Raw genomic sequence first — 12,120 nt, 5'->3', positions numbered from 1 at the left:
GCCTGCGCCGACGACCTCGCGCCACTAAAGAACCCTCCCAGCAGACCCAGAAGCAAGAAGGCATCCTGGTTCACCGACGACCCCAAGGACTCCAAGAAGACCTGCCGCACCCTTGAGAAAGCCTGGCTCCTCGACCGGACCACCGACAACATGACCGCCCTCAAACACGCTACCCGCAAGCACCACCAGCTCATCCGCACCACCAAGAAGAAATCCCTGAAGGAACGACTGGACAACAACGCCCACGACAGCAAAGAGCTCTTCACTATCGTCAAGGAGTTCTCCAACCCCAGCACCGGCACCAACGACATCACTCCGTCACAAGACCTCTGCGACTCCCTCGCCTCGTTCTTCCACCGCAAGATCGCCGACATCCACAACAGCTTCGGCGCCCCACCCACGCACCCAACCGTCGAACCAACGCCCCCACCACCACCCTTCGCACCTGGACCACGGTGACCACCGAAGACACAGCCCTCACAATGAACACCATCCACTCCGGATCACCGACCGACCCCTGCCCACACCACGTCTTCAACAAGGCCAACTCCACCATCGCACCCCAACTCCGGAACATCATCAACGCCTCCTTCAACACCGCCACCTTCCCGGAGAGCTGGAAGCACGCCGAGATCAGCGCCCTCCTGAAGAAACCTACAGCGGACCCCACCGATCTCAAAAACTTCCGCCCCATCTCGCTCCTCCCTTTCCCTGCTAAAGTCATCGAAAAGATCGTCAACAGACAGCTGACCGCCTTCCTCGAGACGAACGGATCCCTCGACCCCTCGCAGTCCGGCTTCAGAGCCAACCACAGCACCGAGACCGCCCTCATCGCAGCCACCGACGACATCCGGACCCTGCTCGACAAGGGGGAAACAGTGGCCCTCATCCTCCTGGACCTCTCCGCTGCGTTCGACACGGTCTGCCACCGCACCCTAGTCCAGCGCCTCAGCAACATCGGTATCCAAGAGAAGGCACTGGAGTGGATCATCTTGTTCCTCGCCGGAAGAACACAAAGAGTCCGCCTCCCCCCGTTTTGCTCCGAGGCCACCGAAGTCATCTGCGGCGTCCCGCAAGGATCTTCACTCAGCCCCACCCTCTTCAACATCTACATGAAACCTCTCGCAGCCATCGCACGCCAGCACAACCTCAACATCATCTCTTACGCCGACGACACCCAGCTGATCCTCTCCCTCACCAGAGACCCCGACACCGCCAGAACCTGCCTACACGAAGGGATGAAAGACGTCGCCGAGTGGATGAAGGACAGCCGCCTGAAACTGAACTCGGACAAGACGGAAGTCCTCATCCTGGGATCTTTGCCCTCCTCCTGGGACGACTCCTGGTGGCCCCCAGCCCTGGGCACCGCACCCAAGCCAACCGACCACGCACGCAACCTGGGCTTCATCCTGGACCCCTCCCTCTCGATGACCAGACAAGTCAACGCCGTCTCCTCATCGTGCTTCAACACCCTGCGTATGCTTCGCAAGATCTTCCGCTGGATCCCGACCGAGACCAGGAAGACTGTCACCCAGGCACTCGTCACCAGCCGACTGGACTACGGAAACGCCCTCTACGCCGGAACCACAGCCAAGCTACAGAAAAGACTCCAGCGCATCCAGAACGCCTCTGCCCGACTCATCCTGGATGTCCCCCGACGCAGCCACATCTCCAGCCACCTGAGGAACCTGCACTGGCTCCCCGTCGACAAGAGGATCACGTTCCGGCTCCTCACCCACGCACACAAGTCTCTCCACGACCTGGGCCCCAAGTACCTCAACGACCGCCTGACCTTCTACACGCCCACCCGCCAGCTACGGTCCACCAGCCTCGCCCTCGCAGCCGTACCACGCATCCGAAGAGCCACCGCCGGAGGAAGATCCTTCTCTTACCTGGCTGCCAAGACTTGGAACTCCCTCCCCATCCACCTTCGGCTGACCCAGGACCATCTCGCCTTCAGGAAACAACTCAAGACCTGGCTGTTCGAGCAGTAGCATACCCCTCCCCCCAAGCGCCTTGAGACCCTCCCGGGTGAGTAGTGCGCTATACAAATGGGATGATTGATTGATTGATTGAATAAGTAACTATTCTATGTAGGGATCTGAGTATCTAAGCAATACCTAAGCAGTAGATTGCTTCTGGTTGACATCTGTTGCTCTTCATTAGCAATTTTATCATTTGTATTTAACCTTACGCACACTATTCACCTGCTCTTTCTTCTTATATTGAATGATAGACACTGCCTTCTATTGTCCGGCTCCCTGCTCTCGGTGAGTGTGTGCTTTGTTTTCTGATTTTCTTTTGGTCTTCCTTTACCTAAGATCAGGTAATTCATGCAGAGAACCAGAAGGTTCTGAGATGTGTGTCAATGAGACTCTGCAGCATCAAAAAGTCAGGACCATGTGTCCTCGTTCACGAGGAAGGAGATAGGAAAAAGAAGAAGAGATGAAAGAAACATACAGAGGAATGAAAAAAGGGCCAAGAGGAACTATCACAGCAAGAAAAACATACAGATCAATGATATAAAATCTGCAGTTGGTGTTCATAGTTAAGTCAAGCTTCTTATGGGACAGACTCCTCAAAATAATTCAAAGTGGTATTCCGTACGTGCTAAAAATATTGTGTGAAAATTATTTTTTGATTGACACAACTTTAATAGCCACTCAAAAACTCACTACATTGGACCAGGCTATGTTTTGGGAAGAATGTTATCAAATATATAAATAATATGTCCAAAAGTGCTTTTGACTTATCGCATTAGTTTGGCAGCAGGTAAATGGATACCACTGCACTGCCTCAGAAGAAATATAGTATTTCTGTTTTTCTTCTATCATCCTGCTCAAGTACAAAGGACATCTCACCTGTGACTGAGTGGCTCTCCATTCACATCAGTAGCTCAACAAACATTTGATTGTGTACCCTGGTATGTATTTCTTTTAAGAATGGTCTGCAATGGTGCTGTTGACTCTCCTGTTAGCAGACTATGAATGTCACCTCCCCTTCTAATTGGGGTACATGTTTGCAACATTTGAGAATTTCAGTTGTTATTTAAGAGGGTGTGAGCCCTTCTCAAGCAACAGCCACAATCCTTGTCAGGGTGAACTACAAAAGTTGTTATTTTAACCTATGCTTAACCCTCTGGTAGCTTGGCACACAAGCTGTCAAGCTTAACTTATAGGCAACGTGTTAAGTATTTATGCAGCATAGAAACAGCAATAAAGTGAAAACACAATGCAAGAAAAATCCCACACCAATTTTGAATAATAGAGTAAAATGTAATGAAATATTTGACACCAAAATGACAAAAATCCAATCTGTGTATCAGATGTATGCAATTTTAAAGCTCTCAGGTAAGTATAGCGCCTGAAAGCATAAAACACCACTCATAGGTAGCTGGTCATGTGAGTTACCTTCTAAAGTCTAGCATGAGGAGTCTGATTGACCCTGAGCCACTGCACCTGCTGCACCATTCAAATCATGACCCTAGTGCCTGCAAGGTAACTGCACTGATGACAGCTTGTTTAGTAGTAAAATATATCACTACTCTTTGTTCAGTGAGTTTCCTAGAGCTTTTGGCCCCTGTTCCACTCCACCTGCTGCATCATTCAAATTATGACCCTATTGCTTGCAAGGTAATTGCACTTGTGACTGATTGTTTAGTAGTAAAGTATAGAAATAATCGTTATTCAGTGGGTTTCCTAGAGCTTTTGGCTCCTGTGCCGCAGCACAATTCAAAACATTGCCCTAGTGCCTGGAATGTAATTTCAGTTGTGACTGCTTATTTAGGAGTAAAATATAGCGATAATCGTTGTTCAGTGGGTTTCCTAGAGATTTTGGCACCAGGGCCTCTGCACCTGCTGCACCATTCAAATCATTACCCTAGTGCCTGCAAGGTAATTGCACTTATTACTACTTGATTAGTAGTAAAATATAGCAATAACCAGTGCTCAGTAGGTTCCCTAGAGCTTTTGGCCCTTGTAACTTCTGCACCATTCAAATCATGACCCTAGTACCTACAATGTAAAATTGGCTTACAAAATTGGCTTACACCCAATTGGCCTATTTAGTTTACTTGTAAGTCCCTAGTAAAGTGGTATCACATGTACTTGACTGCTTGTTTAGTAGTAACATATAGCAATAGTTGGTGGTCAATGAGTTTCCTAGACCTTTTGGCCCCTGTGACACTGCACCTGCTGCACCATTCAAATCATGACCCTAGTGCCTGCAAAGTAATTGCACTTGTGAGTGTTTGTTTAGTAGTAAGATATAGCAGTAATTGGTTCTTCAGTAGGATTCCTAGAGGTTTTGGCATGTGTGCCACTGCACCTGCTGCACCATTCAAACCACGACCCTAGTGCCTGCAAGGTAACTGCACTTGTGACTGCTTGTTTAGTATTAGAATATCTCAATAATCAGTGCTCAGTGGGTTCCCTAAATCTTTTGTACCTGTGTTCCACTGCAGCTGCTGCACCTTTGAAATCAAGACCCTACTACCTGCAGGACAAATGAGGAAATTATTTATATCCAGTAGTATAGGTGTTCCGAAAAAGGCACAATTGCCAACGGAATTTTGTGCAGCGTAATCATAAACACAAACGCTTTCATAAAAAGTGCTTTTAAACGTATCCAAATCTCCAAAAAGTTTTGCCACAGATGATGTCATAAATAAGGCATATGCTTTTCATATCTAACTGAAAACCAAGCATTGTTAAATTGTGTTACAATGTGGCTGACTCGTTCCTGTGAAAAGATCTTATCCTGTGCTTGACAGTGATTGTGCCATAAATGATGAAAATTGCCGAAGATCACCATTTGTTAGGCTGATGCTGAGACTGAAAAGCCTTTTGTACTTTGTTCCCAAAAAGACAGTTTAACACATTAAAGGACTCACCAAAGAAGAGAAATTTTGCAAAAAAAGTGCAAATCTGTTGTGCAGCTGAAGAACGAGATACCTTTTGAGATGACTATGCCTAAAATGGAAAAAAAAGGGCACAAGCAGGCTCCATGGAGAAAGTACTCTGCATTCCTCTTTCCTATATATGCTCTCAGTTTGAAATCAGTTGAAAGTAAAATAAATACCAGGGTACCACAAATATACAGCGTGACCTTAGATTTTGGTCTTCGAGTCCCCAGCAATTGTGACAACATAAAAACAAGATTTATGGTTTAAATCTTTTAATATTTTGAAATGACAAGCATTACAATAGCTGCCACCTACCATTCGTATTAACTAGACTTTAAGAGCATAGAAAGAAAGAAGAAGAGGAGAGGGACAAGGTAGAGAGGTCCAAAAAGCAAGATTTACCCCCTTTGCCGCGGGGCTAATTCCCTGATTGTTTCAGAACTGGCCAAACTGCGGTTGTATGTGAACATACTTCTACAGGTATGTAGCCACCCGTAAACACACTCATTTACTCCTTCCAAAGAGAGGAGAGCCCTCCCTGAGTTGGAGATGGAGAGGAATGCGCCCTGATTTAATGAGGGTTCAGGGAAAAGGTAACTGTATTTTTTACAGGAAATAAATATTTTCTTGTGAAGAAAAATACAAACACAATATTTTTCAAACACACAGTTTTGCTTGATTCATTCATTTAGACTTTCCTAGTACTGCAGCATACATTTTGCAACATGCAATGCTTCTAGAAATCTACAACTGTCATAGATGTCTATGAGTAATACTGAAGATTATTTGTAAATGATGTGGAAGTCGCAACCCCGTTTCAGATCTAGTGTAGTCCACTAAGAGTTTCCAGAGTTTATGAAGGCAGCCTTAGGGAATCAGGTTGACATTGAGGGAATTAAAGCAGGTGAGAACTAAATATTTGCATCTAGTTTGCTAATTTAATATTCTGTCTATACTTACATGCACATTTTCTCGATTTCAGTTTAAATTTGCATACATCGATATGTCAAATCTATATGGTATTACTCAGATTAACTAGCATCTGCTTTATTTTACAGTACAAGATCCTTAACAGATAGATCGTTCTACACCAAGCTGTTTCATCCAACACGCGAACCAACCTATCATGAGGGAATTCCACCTAACAGACTGGACCAACATGGAGAAATTGGTATGAAAATAGTACCTTTCTATCTGGCACATTGCCTTGAAAAATGTAACAGTTTTTTTCATTTAACCTGAATAAATGGGTGTGTGTAAGCAGATTTATCTTATCTTTTTGAGATCCTGAGAAGCTTTGCAGTCTCTTTGGCACAATAAGCAGACCCCCCAGGATATTGCGGCATAGATTTGTAAATTTAGCGGCACAAAAATTTACATTTAGCAGCCCAAAAATTAAACTTTAGCGGCATTATTTCAGCACTTATTTTACTCGCAATCATTTCTTTTCAGTCTTAAATCGATGGAAACTGTTTTAGCAGAGTATTCCACTTTCAAATAGGCATGTTTAAAGTGTCTGAGAGAATTTGTTTACTATGCTAAGTCCCCAAGACCTGTAATGGCTTGTCAGCAATATTTTTTGCATGTTGCTGGCAGCCAATCCGAGAACTTGCAGCACTCTGACTTCCGCATAGGCGATATGGCCCAAGGGAAATAAAGATCCCAGGGACAATCATAAATCTCCACTTTTAAATTGGCGTGCCTGAGAGAGTCTAAGACACTCTTGAAAGCCTAAATGCACCCCTGCGGGGTCCCGACTCTAGACGAGAGGGGATGCTTTGTTGCCCAACGCTGCTTCCCGCTTCCTGTCTACTCTTGCCCCAGAACAGGGCGCAGGCACCCCTACCCTGCCCAGTGGTATCAACCCTTCCACTCTCTCGCCACCGACCCTGCTTAAAAGCCTACACCATGGCTTTCTGTAATTCTCCCGGTTGCTCATGCACTTAAAACTTCACAGTAAACAACAAGTTGCACATGTGATTATACTGACTGGCCCCCACCTACCACCTATCACGAACCCCCTCCACCAAAGCACGAGTCCTAAAAAAAAGAAGGGGGTGACAAACTAAATTAGGTAGTTTGCAAGTGACATCATGGTGTGTGCCACCATAGCACACATCATTACTGTATCACTTTTTACACTAGTCTCCTCAGAGGAGGGGGGTGAGAATTCAGGGAAGAGAAGCATGGACTTGTGAAAGAGTGCTCAATTTTAGTAAATCCCACAAACTGTTCATGGAGAGAGGGGTGCTTAGACCTGAAATTATTAAAGGTCTTTTATATGAAATCCATGTTTGATGGAGTCACATGAACGGAGGGGTGATAGGTTTCCAAAGTATTGATGCAAAACCAGAATGGGGGGCAAGCACAGTCCCTGCCAAGCACAAGGTATCCAGTTACACACAAAGTGTTCAAAGCTGCCACTTACCCCAACCACTGGGGAGGGCCTTGAACAGTCTCTACACTAATCATCCTTGTACCTTAGGCCTAGATTCAGGCCTATATTTAGAGAGGGGAAAAGTGAAACTACCAATCCCAGCATGCAGAGTGAAGCTTCAGAGACTTTGGTGGGTAGTTCACCCCCATCAACTCGAGATAGGGGATGCCCAAGAGGTGCCAGATCAGAGAGAGGGCTGGGTCACCTCCCTTTGCATCCTTGGAACCCCTGAAGCACCAGTGGACCAACAAACTGATACCCATCAAGAACTTCTCCTCAATATCATTTGAGGTTAGATCCCACATCATCACAGCGATACTGTGACTTTGTACAGTGACAACCTGAGGCTGATTGTTGCAATTCACTAGTTGCTTTTCTTGTGTTTGTCATGGTTTTGTTTGAACTCTGATGCATGTTGGGGAGGAATGTAGTATTTGCACTTGCACAAATACTTGGGGCTTTGTTGTGTTGGGTGGGATGATTTGCCCTACGCTTGTGGAATAATAGTTCAGTCTACAATTATGTCACCTTGTTATAACAAGCATTTGCAATGCAATATGTCTCGCATTAGCAAGAGTTTAAGCTATTGACATTGTAAAGGACAATGCCTTTTTTATCTGCTTTAACAACACAAATAAAAAGCATTGTCATTTACAATGCCGGTAGGTTAAACTCTTACAAATGTAAGACCTATTCAAGGAAGCGTCTGCCATTGTCCCGGGCTGCTTGGCATAAGCATAAATCTTGGAATCACTTGACATAATTCCAAGAATGTATCCTTTTATACTCTGCCCAATTCTTCCCCAAGACAGAATTCCTATCTGTGATAAGGCAGCCATTTTAAATGTAAACATGTACCCAGCTGAGACCCATGTTTGGGAGATGTAACTAATTTTAGGTATGCATCAAAACTAATCACAGGTCTTCCCAACCCCCTTATTATGCCCAATCTCTATCCAAATCAGAGCATTTAATGTCCCTGGGTCAGCCGTACAGAGACCATAACGGGTAAAAAGAAATGACAGCATTCCCTAAACAGTCTGCCTCATCATATTAATTAAATTTAACTCTAGTCTTATTTGTGGTTATGAGGCTAAAATGATTACTCCAGAGCGACAAAGTAATGAGAAAAGTACAACTGGTAAAATTGAAGAAGCTATTAGTCACAGTTGCCATAGATGCAGAAGGAACGGTTTACGTTGTTGGTTAAGACAGAGAGGAAGGCTATGTCAATCATGAGTGCCATGATACAATAGCAGAAGGTGGGATACTAAAATATAAACAAGCATTGGCATAGCCAATAGGTCTCGCCTTTGGGACTTTATAAGTGTTTAGTTATCCAGCACATTATCCTTGGTGCAACAACATCAAGTGTTGCATGGCTAAACACTTATAATTTTCCAAAGGCGAGACCTATTGGCTATGCCAATGCTTGTTTTGAGTGAGTGGGTCATGCAGGTATGCCAATGTGAGGTAGAGATGATGCGAGTGCTTTTACAGGATTGTGACATTGCGCCTCTTCAAAATGTATCTTGGGTCTGGTGTAATACTTCTTGCCCGTCACAGGAGGCCGTGGTAGTCGTGGTGGTGGACATGGTGGTGGTGGATGTGGTGTAGGACGTGGTGGTGCTGGACAAGGTGGTGGTGGTGGACATGGTGCTGATGGTGGATGTGGTGGTAGACGTGGTGGTGGTGGAGGACATGGTGATGGTGGTGGACGTGGTGGTGGCTGTGGTGGTGGTTAACATGATGTTGGTAGTGGACGTTGTGGTGGTGGACGTGGTAGAGATGGACATGGTGGTGGTGGACATGGTGGGGGTGGTGGATGTGATGGTGGTGGACATGGTGGTGGACATGGTGGTGGACATGGTGGTGGATGTGGTGGTGGTGGACGTGGGGGTGGTGGTGGTGGATGTGGTGGTGGATGTGGTGGTGGTGGACATGGTGGTGGTGGACATGCTGGTGGTGGACGTGGTAGTGGTGGATGTCATGGTGGTGGAGGACATGGTGGTGGTGGACATGGTGGTGGTGGATGTGGTGTTGGTTGGCGTGATGGTGGTGGACATGGTGGTGGTGGATGTGATGGTGGTGGAGGATGTGGTGGTGGTGGACATGGTGGTGGTGGATGTGGTGGTGGTGGACATGGTGGTGGTGGGTGTGATGGTGGTGGACATGGTGGTGGTGGACATGGTGGTGGTGGACATGGTGGTGGTGGATGTAGTGGTGGTGGACGTGGTGGTAGTGGAGGACGTGGTGGTAGTGGACATGGTGGATGTGGTGGTGGACGTGGTGGTGGTGGTGGCGTGGTAATGGTGGTGGACGTGGTGGAGGTGGTTGACGTGGTGTTGGTCGTGGATGTTGTGGTGGACATGGTGGTGGTGGACATGGTGGTGGTGGATGTGGTGGTGGTGGACATGGTGGTGGTGGAGGACATGGTGGTGGTGGATGTGGTGGTGGTGGATGTGGTGGTGGACGATGTGGTGGTGGTAGACGTGGTGGTGGTGGATGTGACGGTGGTGGAGGACATGGTGGACATGGTGGTGGTGGATGTGGTAATGATGGAATGTGTTGGTGGTGGATGTGGTGGTGGTGGATGTGGTGGTGGTGGAGGACATGGTGGTGGTGGAGGATGTGGTGGTGGTGGACATGGTTGTGGTGGATGTGGTAGTGGTGGACATGGTGGTGGTGGACGAGGTGGTGGTGGACGTGGTGGACGTGGTGGTGGTGGACATGGTGGTGGTGGACGTGGTGGTGGTGGACGTGGTGGTGGATGTGGTGGTGGTGGACGTGGTGGTGGTTTTAGATGTGGTGGTGGTGGACGTGGTGGTGGTGGACGTGGTGGTGATGGATGTGGTAGTGGTGGACATGGTGGTGGTGGATGTGGTGGTGATGGTGGACTTGGTGGTGGACATGGTGTTGGTGGACATGGTGGTGGATATGGTGATGGGCATGGAGGTAGTGTTGGACATGGTGGTGGTGGACATGGTGGTGGTGGACCTGGTGGTGATGAATGTGGGGGCGGACATGTGGGTGGATGTGGTGGTGGTGGATGTGGTGTGGTGGACGTGGTGGTGGACGTGGTGGTGGTGGACGTAGTGGTGGTGGACGTGGTGTTGGATGTGGTGGTGGTGGACATGGTGGTGGTGGACGTGGTGGTGGTGGATGTGGTGGTGGTGGTGGTGGATGTTGCGATGGTGGACATGGTGGTGGTGGACATGGTGGTGGTGGATGTGGTGGTGGTGGAGGACGTGGTGGTGGTGGCCATGGTGGTGGTGGATGTGGAAGTTGTGGATATGGTTGTGGTGGATGTGGTGGTGGTGGTGGACATGGTGATGGACATGGTGATGGTGGATGTGGTGGTGGACATGGTGGTGGATATGGTGGAGGTAGTGGTGGACATGGTGGTGGTAGATGTGGTGGTGAACTGTGTGCAGGGGCGTAGCTAGAGCTTGTGGCGCCCGGGGCTATCCCTCAGATTGCCGCCCCCCCTTGCTGGGGAAAAAAGACGGCGAGCACTTAAAAAAGGTCCGAGAGACGCGTAGTATCGCTTCTAAAAGTTACCTCGATCATGCAAGTTATATGCTCATACATGACACAGTCTAAGACTACACAGTTGGATACACCGGTGACCGGCAGTACAAAGGAGAACACACACACTGCATAATCTATCTGGGGACTGCGTGAACAATTACAACACAAAAGGAGTGCATACCACATATCAGCCCTACATGAAGTTAGAATTTTTGGAAATCCTGTTTTGTGCTCTAAAGTTTTGAGAAACTTCAATGTTATGCTGTCTGAAAAATTTCCCAAGGTAAGTTTGTCTTTGCCTTCCTTACAAGTTTGCATTAAATTCCGCTATGTGCGTTAGCTCCTGGAACCACACTTATTGAACTTTTGAGTTTTGGAATGAAAACCATGTTCCCTTCATAAATGCTTTCAGGCCAAACCTACTGATATCTATCAGGGGAAACCCGGAAGATGGCATTTAGGTGCAGTAAACAGCAAGATATGGACGTTGTTCCTCATTACTGGGGAATAACCACTCGTAATGAAGTGTATAGCAACAACAAAACAACAACAAAACAAAAACAATTCAAAATACTTCCCTTCTCCCTCCTCTATCCTGTTTCAATCCCAATAACAGACTAACATGTCCACTACTCAAATAAATTTCCTATTTCACTATACTAGTTCACCACTATTCCTTTATGGGTTCCGGAGTAGCATGCTACTCACCGAAAAAGCACATTAACACCTCAACAGGGATAGCAAGCGCTATATAAATGCAAACCTTTTTACCTCTTCTACCCCTTCGGTATCCTTCTTAATCCAAATAACTGACTAACATATCCACCACTCAAATTATTAAAAATGACTTGCATATTTCATTATACTAATTGCGTCTGTGAGCTCTGCCTCCCGTGGTCTATCCCACCCTCCAGTGTGAAATGACCAAACATAAATAGGAAAGGAAAAAAAGTGAAAAACGATTGGCAGTGCCTCACGGAATTACACCATGGAGTCTGCAGACTGGTACTCGCCTGCATCCTCAGGTTCTCATCATCAGCGACTGCCAACCGATAACAACAATTGTGATAAAGTAAGAAAAAGAAAGAAGACACAGTGCTAAGTGCCTAAATCTCCATACCTCCACTATCATTCATTCTCAATCCACATAATCTAACATATTCACCACTCACCTTAAAGCGCTTTAACACCCCATCAAGGGTAGCAAGCGCTATATAAATGCAAACCTTAAGTCTCCATATCTCCACTA

The 12,120-nt window shown here is 46.9% G+C and overlaps 1 protein-coding gene across 1 annotated transcript in view; it reads left to right on the top strand.

The window, feature by feature from the left end:
• Window positions 1-12,120, top strand: part of LOC144822741 (uncharacterized) — a 2,085,503-nt gene that overhangs the window by 1,948,502 nt on the left and 124,881 nt on the right. The window contains exon 107 of the mRNA XM_078680596.1: window positions 5,962-6,074. Within this exon, the coding sequence (XP_078536722.1) occupies window positions 5,962-6,074 (113 nt within the window). The remainder of the gene's footprint in view (window positions 1-5,961; window positions 6,075-12,120) is intronic.

The sequence above is a fragment of the Lissotriton helveticus genome, chromosome 3_1 (assembly GCF_964261635.1).
Source record: "Lissotriton helveticus chromosome 3_1, aLisHel1.1, whole genome shotgun sequence".
NCBI lineage: Eukaryota > Metazoa > Chordata > Amphibia > Caudata > Salamandridae > Lissotriton > Lissotriton helveticus.
This window is presented reverse-complemented; position numbering and strand designations above follow the sequence as displayed.